The 14,194-nt window shown below is 53.5% G+C and overlaps 1 protein-coding gene across 1 annotated transcript in view; it reads left to right on the plus strand.

Moving 5' to 3' along the window:
• SCAP (SREBF chaperone) overlaps positions 1–14,194 on the plus strand; it is a 41,992-nt gene that overhangs the window by 21,360 nt on the left and 6,438 nt on the right. Inside the window, exons 5-17 of the mRNA XM_064162452.1 lie at positions 644–864; positions 2,493–2,598; positions 3,667–3,839; positions 4,707–4,833; positions 6,184–6,296; positions 7,232–7,326; positions 8,488–8,586; positions 8,929–9,147; positions 10,626–11,053; positions 11,725–11,919; positions 12,464–12,665; positions 12,919–13,034; positions 13,168–13,726. Of these exons, the coding sequence (XP_064018522.1) occupies positions 644–864; positions 2,493–2,598; positions 3,667–3,839; positions 4,707–4,833; positions 6,184–6,296; positions 7,232–7,326; positions 8,488–8,586; positions 8,929–9,147; positions 10,626–11,053; positions 11,725–11,919; positions 12,464–12,665; positions 12,919–13,034; positions 13,168–13,726 (2,653 nt within the window). The remainder of the gene's footprint in view (positions 1–643; positions 865–2,492; positions 2,599–3,666; positions 3,840–4,706; positions 4,834–6,183; positions 6,297–7,231; positions 7,327–8,487; positions 8,587–8,928; positions 9,148–10,625; positions 11,054–11,724; positions 11,920–12,463; positions 12,666–12,918; positions 13,035–13,167; positions 13,727–14,194) is intronic.

The raw sequence follows: 14,194 nt of genomic DNA on the forward strand, positions 1-14,194 counted from the left end.
AGGAAATGGCCCAAAGTTGTGCCAGGGGAGGTTTAGGTTGGGCATGAGGTAAAATTTCTTTGCTCCAAGAGTGGTAAGGGATTAGAAGAAGCTGCCCAGGAAGGTAGTGGTGGAGGCATTGAAGAAACCTGTAGGCATGGCACCTGCGGCCATGGTTTGATGGCCATAGTGGGGTTGGGTTGGTGGTTGGACTCAATAATCTTGGACATCTCTTCCAACCAAAGCAGTGCACTTTTTTAAGAGCACTGTGCACACTTTCAATAATCCCTCTCAGGAAGGCCAATAAAGATTCCTGTAGAACATCTCATTGCATGTGTGGGAAGAAGTTTATGGAGGGGTTTAAGGGCTTGGAAGGAGAATTCCAGAGGGACAGTTTCTCTGTAGACTGGAGGTATCTCAAGTGAGGAACTGTAGCACCTAGGATGGGTGAAGAGTGCAAACTGAGTGGCCAGACAGTGTGCAGAGAAATGAGAATGGAGTTCTGGAGTCTTCACACCTCCTACAGTGAAGTCCTGACCTGTGGCCTGAGGCTCTTAATCTTCCATTATGAAGAGGAGGAGCCATAACATGGTGGTGTCGGGGGGTTGGGTGGGATTTGTGAGAGCTGCCACATCCCCAGCGGTGTCTCACCTTTGCCTTTCAGTTCTGGTGTCAAAAGCTTGGAGGAGGTTTGCCTGCAGGTAACAGATCTTCTGCCTGGCCTCAAGAAGCTGCGGAACCTGCTGCCAGAGCACGGCTGCCTGCTGCTGTCTCCAGGGAACTTCTGGCAGAACGACCGAGAGCGATTTAATGCTGACCCAGATATCATCAAAACCATCCACCAGCATGAGCCAAAGACTCTACAAACATCAGCTACACTCAAAGGTGAGACACTGAGGCCTTTTGGGCCACGTCTGGGATTGTTCTGTGGTTCCATAGGGACAGAGGAAATGTGGAACCCATTGGTTTTGAAGGAATCGGGGTAGGGTGTCAGGAAGCTTGGGATGGGAGGTGTCAGGAAAGAGGATTTGTAGCCATAAAGGGAGTTGCTTTTAAAGGCTGTTGTGTGAGCATCCAGAGCCTGTGATTTGGAGCACAGGAAGCTTCCCATTGAGAGCTCAGTCACACAGGAAATGGAGATCCACAATATCTTGGGAATTCTGAGAGCAGTGGTGGTGTGTGGTTGTAAAGTCTGCATTTTAGTGCACAGGATGGACAAAAGAGACATTTGCATGCTCCTTTGCAATGCAAAGTCTTCCTGGAACCTCTGTCCTGAGTGGCATAAAGAAGAATGTGGCCAGCAGGTCAAGGGAGGTTCTCCTCTCCCTCTGCTGTGCCTCAATGAGGCCACATCTGGTCCAGTTCTGAGCTCCCCAGGTCAAGAGAGACAGGGCACTGCTGGAGTGAGTCCAGGGGAGGCTGGGATGCTGCTGAGGTATCTGGAGCATCTCTGTGAGGAGAAAAGACTGAGAACCCTGGGGCTGTTGAGCCTGGAGAAGGGCAGCCTGAGAGCAAGAGTCAAAAGGACTTGTGGCAGGGGGGCATGAGGTTGGGGCCAGACTCTTGTCAGTGGTGCCCAGGGACAGGGCAAGGGGCAATGGGCACAAACTGGAACCCAGGAGGTTCTGCCTGAGTATGAGGAGAAACTTCTTTGTTGTGAGGGTGCTGCAGCCCTGTCCCAGGCTGCCCAGAGAGGTTGTGGAGTCTCCATGTGTGGAGAGATTCCAACTCCCCCTGGGCATTGTGCTGCTGGGCAAGCTGCTGTGGGTGCCCTGCTTTAGCAGGGGGGTTGGACTGGATCATCTCCAGAGGTCACTTCCACCCCAAACCACGCTGGGCTGCTGGGATTCTGTGAGAGCTAATGGGTTAGGATTAGAGGGCAGGCCTTGCCTGCTGCAGCAGGCAACATCCCCACAGGACAGAAGCGGTTAAAGGGAATCTCCCATGGTTTAATCCGTGCCCATTGCCTCTTGTGCTGTCACTGAGAAGAGAAGGCTCCAGGGAGACCTCAGAGCAGCCTTCCAGTGCCTGAAGGGTGCCTACAAGAAAGCTGAGGAGGGTCTTCTTACAAGGGCTTGTGGTGATAGGATGAGGGGGGAATGGGTTGGAGCTGGAAGAGGGGAGATTTGAGACTGGAGATTAGAAAGAAGTTCCTTACAGTGAGGGTGGAGAGGCACTGGAACAGGTTGCCCAGGGAGGTCGTGGATGCCCTCTCCCTGGAGGTGTTCAAGATCAGGCAACCTAGTCTTTTGGAAGGTGTCCCTACTTGTGGCAGGGAGGTCATAACTTGATGATCTTGAAGGTCCCTTCCAACCCAAACCATTCTGTGATCTTCCTTCTCCCCCACTATCAGATATTCACCCACAAACGGTCTCCCCAGACCGCTGTGCAAGTGCTTCCTGTGCGACCATAGTTCTCCTTCACCATTCTTCACAGAGAACACCTCCCTTGTCCCATCTTCCCTGTCTCTTTTGTTGTTATCCTAATGTTTTGCTCACGCTGTGTGTTTGCAGATCTGTTGTTTGGGCTTCCTGGGAAGTACAGTGGGGTGAACCTCTACAACAGGAGGAGAGTGGTTTCCTACACTGTCACACTGGGGTTTCAGCACTATGATGCCAGGTAAGGAGCTTTAGCTCTGCTGTTTTAGAGTGGTTTAGGATCTTCTGATCATGAACATTAGGGGAAAACAAACACTTGCTGTGTTTTAGGGAAATAAAGTAGTCCAAGTTGTCAGTTTCTCTTTACAAACACCCAAAGCTGCCCATGGGAGCTCCTCAGATGATGGCTTCATCTGCACAGAGTTGTCAGTGTTGCAGCCAAAGTCCGGGAGGTCCTGTGCTGACCCAGTTCCTGGTGCACAGAGCAGTTTGCTTTCCAGTAAGCACTGATTCAGCTGCTACCAGCTGTGAAAGCCCTTCAGCAGTGCTGGCAAAGCCACTTGGATTGAGTGGATCTGCAGAATAAACACTGCTTAGGATTCCCCACGGGATGCCTAGGACCGAGTTGGCAGCACAGTCACTGGGACTTGCTCTGCTGCTGCTTGTGCAAGACCTCTTCAGCCTCAAGGACTGTCCTCTAGTGTCTTTCTGGAAGAAAGGAGGCTGATGAGAGATCTTCTGCCTGGCTGCAACTCCCTGAAAGGAAGTTGGAGCCAGGTGGGTGTTGGTCTCTTCTCCTAAGGAACAAGTAACAGGACAAGAGAAGATGGCCTCAAGTTGCCCCAAGGAAGGTTTAGGATGGACATGAGCTACAATTTCTTCCCCCTGAGGGTTGCCAAGGCCTGGGCCAGGTTGCCCAAGGCAGTGGTGGAGTCCCCATCCCTGGAGGGCTTTCAAAGCTGTGGCGATGTGGTACTGAGGGCTATGGTTTAATGGTGTCCTGGCAGTGCTAGGTTAATGTTTGGACCTGATAAGCTTAAAGGTCTCTTCTAACCAAAACCATTCTGTGGTTCCATGATTAAATCCTCGTGGAAGTCCAGGTCTGTGAGGTTGCCCCAGCACAGATGTGACAAGTGCAGTCTGAGCCATGAGAGGAGCAGACTCAGCAGTCAGGCCTAGAGAGAGCTTTCTAAGCGTGTGACTCTATGGATCCTCTTTGATCTTACACCCTCTGAGCTCCTCCTCAGCACTCTGTGCTGCTTGTTGGACGCAGTGTGGGTGACATCCTTCTGCTTGTTTTCCACCTCAGCTTCCTCAGCAGCCTCCGCTCTCGCCTCAAGCTGCTGCACCCCAGCCCCAACTGCACACTGCGGGAGGAGAACATCGTCCACGTCCACTTCAAGGAGGAGATTGGCATTGCTGAGCTGATACCCCTGGTCACCACCTACATCATACTCTTTGCTTACATCTACTTCTCCACACGTAAGTTTGTGTGGTGGAGAGCCTTGAGGGAAAGGAACAAGCTAATAAGCCACCTTTGCATGTATCTGTGAGGGATCAGTGTTGTGGTGGCCTTTCCCCAGCTGCCCAGAAGAGAGTGTCCTGTCTGCAACACTGTGGTTCCCTCCTGTGTCAGCAGGAAAGGTGGTGATGGTGGTGGTATTTTACCCTCACCTGTCATCTGGAGAACTGGGAGCCCTCTTCCTCTGATTTCTGCTCATTTGACCCTCATAGCCAGTGTGGTGTTGCTCCTTGGGATCTCTTCCAAGATGTTTGTGCTTTAAATCCCATCATGATGACAATTTGTCCAGTCCAAAGGGGCTAATTCATTGTCAGATCAAATACATGTGGGCATACCTAGTGGGTTTAGACCTGAAGCCCCATCTCTGACCTAGTGGGTTTAGACCTGAAGCCCCATCCCTGACCTAGTGGGTTTAGACCTGAAGCCCCATCTCTGACCTAGTGGGTTTAGACCTGAAGCCCCATCTCTGACCTAGTGGGTTTAGACCTTAAGCCCCATCTCTGACCTGATGGGTTCAGGCCTGAAGCCCCATCTCTGACCTGGTGGTTTAGACCTTAGCATCCATGTTTAAGTTCCTCTTTTCACACCCTAGCAGTGCTGTTCTGACACTAGTTTGAGCTAGAAGTCACACATTGTCCTCTGTCCCACCCCTGTTACGCACTGGGAGGGTCTGGGAGCTGCATTTCAGACGCTGAGACTGAACTTTAGAGTTGCTGAGTATGAAGCCACCTGATGGAGCCTGCCAGGATGAGGATCCCTTCTTTGTTTGTTCTGACTACATTGTTTTCTTCTGCCTGGTGACCAAGCCTTTGTGTCCTGTTCCTCAGGGAAGATCGACATGGTGAAGTCCAAGTGGGGCCTGGCGCTGGCGGCGGTCGTGACAGTGCTCAGCTCTCTGCTCATGTCCGTTGGGCTCTGCACGCTCTTTGGTTTGACACCTACCCTTAATGGAGGGTATGTTTCCAACCTCTGCTGACACAGAAGGCTAGGTGGTGGTGAAATCATTCCAAAACAGCTGTTAGATGCTCCACCTTTAAGATCTGAAATGCTTCATCTTTAAGAGGGCAGATTTAGGCTGGAGTTCAGAAAGAAATTCTTTACAGCGAGGGTGATGAGACACTGGAACAGGTTGCCCAGGAAGGTCATGGATGCCCCCTCCCTAGAAGTCTTCAAGAAGAGATTGGATGAGGCCTTGGGCAACCTGGTCTATTGGAGAGTGTCCCTGCCCATGGTGGGGTGGTTGGAACTAGATGATCTTTAAGGTCATTTCCAATCCAAACCATTCTGTGAATCTAATGTTCCTCCAAGAAGCTGATGGGATATTGTATGCAAGTACCATCAGATACTCCTGAGCTGCAGGGCCATGTGTTTCTCTGCTGGCCAGCAAACCCACTTGATTTGGCCCAGTCCTCCTGGAGATGCCTGGTTGCTTAGCAGTGGGCTCTTTCTGCCCAAATCAGGAGGAGTTGTTGTCACACCTCGATTTCCTGGCAGCTGAGCAGGCTCTCACACACCCTCCTCCTGCAGTGACTTCTCCTCGCATCCCAAAGGACTTGTTACCTTTTTACCTTTCCTCTGGCTGATGTTTCACTCAGAGAAATTGTCCAAGGTGTTTGTGCCTGGGAAGCCACCTGGGTGACCTCTCAGCATCCCCTGGACTCTGTCTTGTAGTTCCCTGTCTCTCTTAAACTGGGATGCTCACAACTGGACTCAGGACCCCAGATGTGGCCTCACTAATGCAGGGTAGAGGGAGTGGAGAACCTTCCTCCACCTGCTGGCCACATTCTTCTCCACGCCCCGCAGGAGGCCGTTGGCCTTCTTGGCCACAAAAGCCCTTTGCTGGCTTACAGGCAACTCGTCCAGCAGGTCCTTCTCCTAAGGATGGTCAGGATCTGTCAGGATTTTCACTGCTGCTGGTGGGATATGGTCCCTGCCCTCTTGCTGTAAACACTCTCTTGCTGACTGTTACCAAGTCTGCTGCTGTGGTGTTCCACGTCCATCTCTTTGATTTGTACCTCTGTTGCTGGAGGGGCTCTTTGAGGGATATTGGGAAGCTTTAAGACTAATTTAGTGGTGCTCTACAAGGGTCATCTTCCAAATGATGAAGCTTTGCAAACCTGTTCCTGTCTGCCCAAAGCAGTTGAAACCCAGAACCTTTAATTACCACGCAGTGATGCTGTGTGAGAAGGGATTTGGCTACGAGTACTGGGTGGTGTCCTCACCTTGGCTCCGTGTGTTTGCTGCTCAGCTGCTTCCCTTTTTTGCCACAGATCTCATTCACCATTCTGGTTCTCTTTCCTCCAGAGAGATATTCCCATACTTGGTGGTGGTGATTGGCCTGGAGAATGTGTTGGTTCTCACCAAGTCTGTTGTCTCCACACCTGTGGACCTGGAGGTGAAGCTACGCATTGCCCAAGGTACTGCACCTCCCCTGGAAACCTCCAAGAGAGAGCAAATTAGGATAGCCTAAGGGCTGGGAAGTGGGGAATGATCTTAATCCTGTGAAGGAAACAAGAAGTCTGTGTGTGGTGAACGTGAGTTGGTTTGTATTCCAAGATCTAATACAACCTGCAATTGTGGGCACTGCTTCCTAAAGTCCTTGACTCAAGTCTTGGCTAACCAAGTTCCCAAAAGGGTTAGTAAGAGAGGCCTGTGTCTCCAGATGTGGATATTTAGCACCTGATATCTACTGGTGTGGACATTTATCACCTTCTATGTACTGGTATGGATATTTAGCACCTCCTGTGTCCTGGTATGGATATTTAGCACCTTGTCCTCTCATGTCCTAAGTGTCAGACCTACAGCCACAGGTCAGATAAGTTCTGCTGAGTCTGTGATAAATTCTTCTGCTCTATTCTCAATACACTCTGTTCCTGCATAAGGAACAGGTGAATAAATGGAGTTTGAGGACTAAAAAGATGTTTCTAAACATCAGGGATGAGAGATTCTGGAGTGATGTCTGGAAAAACCTACCTGCTTGTGAAAATACCAACAGTTTGTGCCCTGGATCAAAACCTCAATGGTCCTGCAGGCTTCTCAAGCTCTGTGTTGTCCTGTGCCACACCCTCTGACTGCTTAAATCCTGGCAGTGTTGTGAGCTAAGAGAGTCCTCCTGAGCTCCCTTTGCAGTTAGTAACAATCCCACTAATAAAGACACTGGGAGCTTGTCCACTCCTTGGACTTACATGTTCAAAAGAGATCAGGTAGATTTCATCCTGAAAGCCTTTTTGGACCTGTTAACATCCAGCTGCCCGGTTTTAAAGCAGAGATATCCAGATCCTCTTTGCTGTGCTCATGTCTGTCCTCTGCTGAATAGCATCCTTTGACCTGTCTCTGCATGTTCTTCCTCCAGGATTGAGCAATGAGAGCTGGTCCATCATGAAGAACATGGCAACAGAGCTTGGGATCATCTTGATTGGCTACTTCACTCTCGTCCCAGCCATCCAGGTGAGTTTGCAGGCAGGAATGCAGTGGGGAACATTCTGGCTGAGTGCAGTGAGTCAGTTAAGGAAGGGACCTCTGGAGATCTCTAACAATGAGAAATGTGAGGAGGATCAGAGTTCAGCGTGGTGGGGATTGGAAGGGACCTCTGGTTGCCAGTCCACCCTCCTCTGCTAAACCAGGGGCACTCACAGCAGCTTGCCCAGCCTCTCAATGGCCAGGGGAGATTGGAATCTCTCCAGAGGAGACTCCACAGCCTCTCTGGACAGCCTGGGCCAGGGGTCCAGCACCCTTACAACAAAGAATTTTCTTCTCCTCTTCAGGCAGAACCTCCTGGATTCCAGTTTATGCCCTGTTTATTGTAGTGTTTTGCCACTTGTGATGTCATCCACCCTGCTCTCTGTTTGTCTTTCCTTGAGGGAAGAACCTCCCAGGGATGCTGTCTGTTAAAGCCTTGTTGGCAGCTGTGCTGGAGGCTGGCCCATTCCCCTTATCGTTGTCCCTGAGAGTGAAGGACACTGCACAGATAAGGTGCTGCACACGCCTGGCAGAGTCCAAGGACCCTGGCAGCAGGAGAGCCAGGCTGGGGAAATCCAACAGAGACCTTTGTTCCTGCTGCCAGAGGGAGCTGAGGGTTGCTCCAGGGAACAGCAGGAGAGGGACGCACCCAGAAGGCAAACCACATCCTGGGCTGCAGCAAGAGATGCGTGGCCTGCAGGTCAAGCGAGGCGATTGTGCCCCTCTGCTCTGCTCTGATGAGACCTCACCTGCAATACTGCATCCAGTTGTGGTGTTCCCAGCACAAGGAGGACATGGAACTGCTGCAGAAGGTCCAGAGGAGGCCATGAAGATGATCATAGGGCTGGAGCACCTGTCCTACAAGGACAAGCTGAGAGAGTTGGGGCTGTTCAGCCTGCAGAAGACAAGGCTTCAGGAGACCTTATAGAGCCCTTCCAATAGCTGAAAGGGGATAAAGCAGAGCTGGGGAGGGACTTCTCTTACAAGGGCTTGTGATGATAGGATGAAGGGGAATGGATTGGAGCTGGAAGAGGGGAGCTTGAGACTAGAGATTAGAAAGAAATTCTTTACCGTGAGGGTGGTGAGACACTGGAACAGCTTGCACAGAGTGAAAATATTTCCCAGCCAACCCCTGTGTCCTGCCTGCAGGAGTTCTGCCTCTTCGCCGTGGTTGGGCTGGTGTCTGACTTCTTCCTGCAGATGTTTTTCTTCACCACTGTGCTGTCCATCGACATTCGCCGTATGGAGGTAGGGAAGGGCCACGGACACCAGGGCTTTACCCTGGGTTTTCCTCCTCTGCTGTTGTGGAAAGAAAGACCAACCTGTTAGATTTGAGTGCTTGGTTGCACCCCCAGGGGCTGGGGGTAGGAGAGCTGATGGAGCAGGCCACCCCCAGGTGTCTAAACGTGGAGGTCTGGGGTGGATGTGCTGCAAGGAGCCATGAGCATGGCTGAGTGAAGGAGAGAGTCAGTGCTGGAGAGCAGCTGTTATTGGCCTGAGGCCGAAGGTGGGCCACGATCTCACGACTGTTGTCCTGTGTCTGGAGGGACCTCCTCACAGGGCTCTGACAGCTTCCTTCCCTCCTGGCAGCTGGCCGACCTGAACCGCCGGCTGCCCGCGGAGGCCTGCATGCCCCCACTGAAGCCCAGCGGCCGCTCCCAGCGCTACGAGCGGCAGCCGGCGGTGCGGCCTGCCACCCCCCACACCATCACCCTCCAGCCCTCCTCCTTCAGGAACCTGCGCCTGCCCAAGAGGCTGAGGGTCATCTACTTCTTCGCCAGGACCCGGCTGGCACAGAGGCTCATCATGGTATGGCTGCCTTGTGTTTGCTACCTGCCCCCAGCAGCCCGGCGAGGGGGCCTTGGAAGGGACCTCCTCAGCTTTCTTGTAGGCACCCTTCAGGCACTGGAAGGCTGCTCTGAGATCTCCCTGGAGCCTTCTCTTCTCAGTGACAGCACAAGAGGCAATGGGCACGGATTAAACCATGGGAGATTCCCTTTAACCGCTTCTGTCCTGTGGGGATGTTGCCTGCTGCAGCAGGCAAGGCCTGCCCTCTAATCCTAACCCATTAGCTCTCACAGAATCCCAGCAGCCCAGCGTGGTTTGGGGTGGAAGGGACCTCTGGAGATGATCCAGTCCAACCCCCCTGCTAAAGCAGGGCACCCACAGCAGCTTGCCCAGCAGCACAATGCTCAGGGGGAGTTGGAATCTCTCCACACATGGAGACTCTACAACCTCTCTGGGCAGCCTGGGACAGGGCTGCAGCACCCTCACAACAAAGAAGTTTCTCCTCATACTCAGGCAGAACCTCCTGGGTTCCAGTTTGTGCCCATTGCCCCTTGCCCTGTCCCTGGGCACCACTGACAAGAGCCTGGCCCCAACCTCTTTCCCCCAGCCTGTCTTTTTGCTCTTGCTGAGCATTGATCAGATCCCCTCTGGGTCTGCTCTTCTCCAGGCTCAACAGCCCCAGGGCTCTCAGCCTTTCCTCCTCACAGAGATGCTCCAGGCCCCTCAGCTGTTTCCCAGCCTCCACTGGGCTCTCTCCAGTAGTTCCCTGTCTCTCTTGAACTGAGGAGCTCAGAACTGGGCCCAATCCTCCAGATGTAGCCTCACTGGGGCAGAGTAGAGGGGGAGAAGACCCTCCCCAGACCCCCTGGCCACACTCCTCTTCATGTCCCCCAGAGAGTCATCAGCCTTCTTGGGCACAGGGGCCCTCTGGGGCTGGCTCATGTGCAACTTCTTGTCCACCAGCACTTGCAATTCCTTTAGAGAGATGCTTCCCAGCAGGTCACCCCCTCACCTGTACTGCTGCTGGTGTTCCTCAGCTCTCCAAACCCCAGCCCAGCAGCTGCGGTTCGCCTAACATCAGTCAGCCTGAGCCATGGCTGCTGCCGCAGGTCTGGCAGGCCTCATGGTGCTGAGGGACATGGCCTAGCGGTGACCTGCCAGTGCTGGGCTAATGGTTGGACTTCACGAGCTTAAAGCTCATCCTATCCTGTGATCCCATGAACCAGAACCCCAAAAGAAGCCTTTCCAAGCCCTTCTGAAGGTGGCAGACAGATCCCAGCTGCCAGCGAGGAGTCTTGTCTCTGCCGTGGGTGGAGCAAGCTTCTTACCATCAGCTCTTGGAGTCGTATCCTGCTGTGCAGCCTCTCCCAGTGCTCTTAGAGATGAAGTGTCTGCCTGGAGGAAGAACATAATGGAGTGTGGGGTTGGTGGGATGGTGCCCATGACACCTGCCAAGCTTTGGAGGCCACATGCTAACCAGGCTTGTCTGCTGGTCGTAGGCCGGGACGGTGATCTGGATTGGAATCCTGGTGTACACGGATCCTGCTGGTCTCCGCACCTACCTCACGTCCCAGGTCACTGAGCAGAGCCCCCTGGGTGACACAGGTCTGCCCCCAATGCCTGTTCCTGGAGGGGTCCTGCCTGCTGGAGACCCCAAGATTGACCTCTCAGTCTTCCCATCGGACTCCATGCAGCTGTCGGAAAACCAGACACAGCAGCGGGAGCAGAAGTCAAGGCTGGAGTCCCTGAGCAGGCTGGAGACAAACCAGCACACTTGGGCCCAAGAGGGCAAAGGGAATGGGCAGGCAGAGCTTGGCACTGAAGCAGAGGTTACCTGGGGAGCAGAGGATGAGGAGATCTGGAGGAAGCTTTCCTTCAGACATTGGCCATCCCTCTTCAGCTACTACAACATCACTCTAGCCAAAAGGCAAGTGTGCTGGTGTCGATGTCACAGGCACTGTGAGTCCTGGGGCTGACCCCAAGCCTTCTTCTTTCTTCTGTCCTTCATCCTCCTGACTTGTATAATTTGTGTTCCAAGTGGCTTCCTCCAAATGTGTCCTCAGGCGGGGCCCTGTGTGGTGTGGAGGTACCAAACTCTCCAGGGCTGCTTGTCTGAGTATAAAGGTTGTGCTTTTGGGTGTGTTTCTTGCTCATTGTGTTCCTTTGCCCTGGAGGTGACATTCAGAGAGCTGTGTAAAGCAGTAGTCATTTGTAAGCGATGGGGAGGGTACCTGTGAGGAGTGGACATGCCTGAGCCTGAGCTCACTTCTGGGTGAGATCTTCTGGCCAGCAGATTCCAGTGTACAGGAAACTCGACCTGATCATTCTGTCCTCACTTTGATCCCCATGATGCATTTAATCTCATCAACAGTTCAGTCTGCTGCTGGCTCTTCCCAGAAAATTCAGAGTTAAATCTTGAGGAGCCTCTAGAGGGGAAGCTATTTCCCAGGAGAACTTTAGGTCAGAACATCTAAAGCTGCTGGCCTGAAAAGTACAGCCTGAAGCCTCCCTTGGCCACAGCATTCCAGCTTGGTAGCAGGACTCTGTTGCTTCTGTGGTGGTTGTCCCTAAACTCCTGTCACCTTTCCCCTCCTGCAGGTACATCAGCATCCTCCCAGCGATCCCAGTTACCCTCTACCTGAACCCACAGGAGGCCTTGGAGCTGCGGCATCCCCAGGAGGCCAACCGCTACCACCCCTTCCTGTCCGGCGGCGCGGGGAAGCTGGATGCTGAGCCTCAGCCTGACCAAGCCTCAGCCAAGCTGCAAGGCCACCAGGATGTCACTCTGTACAAGTAAAGAAGTCCTTCTGACCATGCCTTGGGGACAGAGGTTGCTCTGGGGACTTTTCTCGTGGTGGGAGACCCAAAGATCTTTGTGAAGCTTCAGAGCAAAGTCCTGTCACGCTCAGGATGCTCTGGCTCAGCTGAGGCAGCATTGAATTGGCCTCTGCTGGCAGAGGCTGGGGCTGGACACACGTTGTGTGATCCTGGTCCCCATCCACTGCTATTCCTGCTCTCTTAGTTCTGGTGAGCTAACAGAAAAGTCTGGAAATCCCTTTTAAAATGGACATATTCCACTGGGGGGAAAAAAACAACATCACTTGAATTTTCTGCACATCACTTAGAGCCTGGAACTTGTTCTCGGCAGAGAACTTCAGACCACCACATCTGTCAGTGTTCACAGTAGCCTTCAAACTCCACCCATGAGTGAGAAGCTCTCCCCTCAGCCACCTTATCCTCAGGCTCAACAGCCCCAGGTCCCTCAGCTGCTCCTCACCAGACCGGCAGTTGGATCGTTTATCTCCCTTTCTTTGTGTCTCTTTGTCTGTCCCACCAGGGTGGCTGCTCTGGGCCTGGCTTCGGGCATTATCCTGGTGCTGCTGCTCTTCTGCCTGTACCGAGTGTTGTGCCCCAAGAACTACGGGCAGAACGGGCTGGCACACAGCCGCAGGAGGAGGGGGGACCTGCCCTGCGATGACTATGGCTACTCCCCTCCCGAGACTGAGATCGTCCCCTTGGTGCTCCGGGGTCACCTCATGGTAGGTGTGGCTTTGCAACAGGCTGCCTGGGGAGGTGGTGGAGTAACCACCCCTGCAGGTGTTCAAGAGGCACGTGGGCATGGCACTTTGGGACGTGGTTTGATGGCCGTGGTGGTGGGTTGATGGTTGGACTCGAAGATCTTGGAGAGCTTTTCCAACCCAAACAGTTCTGTGAGCTCTGCAGCTCCTTGGCCATGTGCAGGGTGGCTGGCAGAGTCCAGAGGCCTCAGCTGTACTTGTTCTTCCTCCCCAGGACATCGAGTGCCTGGCTAGTGATGGGATGCTGCTTGTCAGCTGCTGCCTGGTGGGCCAGATCCGTGTCTGGGATGCTCAGACCGGTGATTGCCTCACGGTTATCCCCAAGCCAAGGTAAGGGTGTCTGCACCAGGGCACTGAGCTCCAGGCAGGGCCCTCAGAAGCAGCTGGAGCAAAGCCCTCCATGTGGGCTCAGCCCTCTGTGGGGCAGGGCCGGGAGGACTGAGCTCTTGTTTCTGCACCTTAGGTTGCGAAGGGACAGCAGTGGCATCTTTGACTACCAGGAGAGCTGGGACCACAGCCCCGATGGGAAGAATGGGCTGGATGACACCTTTGAGAGCAGCCACCAGCTCAAAAGGCTGCTCAGCCCTCCCCAGCCTCTGCTTTTCTGCGACCAGCCAGACCTCACCTCCCTCATTGACACCAACTTCTCGGAGCAGGTGAAGGTGGCCCCGTCGGAGACGCGGCTGCGTGCCGTGGGCAGTCGCCAGAAGGAGTCTGGCTACGACTTCAGCAGCCTGGTTGGTAAGGCCTATGAAGAACATGGCAGCTCCAGCTGCAGGAGCTTCTCTGGCCTGCCCACCCTACACACCCAGGCTGGCTTCTGTGTGGGGAGCAGCAGTCCCCGCTCCCGGGGCTGTGGGGCCGAGGAGGGAGCCTGCAGCAGCCGCAGGCGGAGCCTGGGCGATGAGTTGGAGAAATCCTCACCACTGCCTTCCTGGGGAGGAGATCTGGAGAGCTCTGTCTGGAGCCTGGACCTGCAGGGAAACCTGATCGTGGCTGGCCGGAGTAATGGGAAGCTGGAGGTGAGGAGAGAGCTTCTTGGCCAGGCACGGGGGGAGCTGCCAGGCTGAAGTAGTTTAGGTTGCTGTGTCCTTAAGTATAGATCATAGAATGATTTGGATTGGAAGGGACCCTTAAAGCTCATCCAGTCCAATCCCCTGCAATCAGCAGGAATATCTGCAACTAGCATAGGTTGCTCAGAGCCCAAAACAGCCTGGCCTGGAATAGTTCCAGGGATGGGGCATCTCCCACCCCTCTGAGTCAACCTGGGACAGGGTCTCAACCCTCGTGGCACAAAAATCTCTTCCTTCTCTCCAGTTTGAATCTCCCTCTGAGTTCAAACCATCATCTTTTCTCTTGTCACAACAAGCCCTGCTCAAAAGTCTGTCCCCAGCTTTCTGGTCAGCACTGAAAGGCCACCAGTTAGGCCATGAGAAGGGGAAACCAATTGGAATTCTGTGGGAAGCACTGCAGCTTTTGAAGTAAATTGT

Source organism: Pogoniulus pusillus, chromosome 23 (genome assembly GCF_015220805.1).
Source record: "Pogoniulus pusillus isolate bPogPus1 chromosome 23, bPogPus1.pri, whole genome shotgun sequence".
NCBI classification, from domain to species: Eukaryota; Metazoa; Chordata; class Aves; order Piciformes; family Lybiidae; genus Pogoniulus; species Pogoniulus pusillus.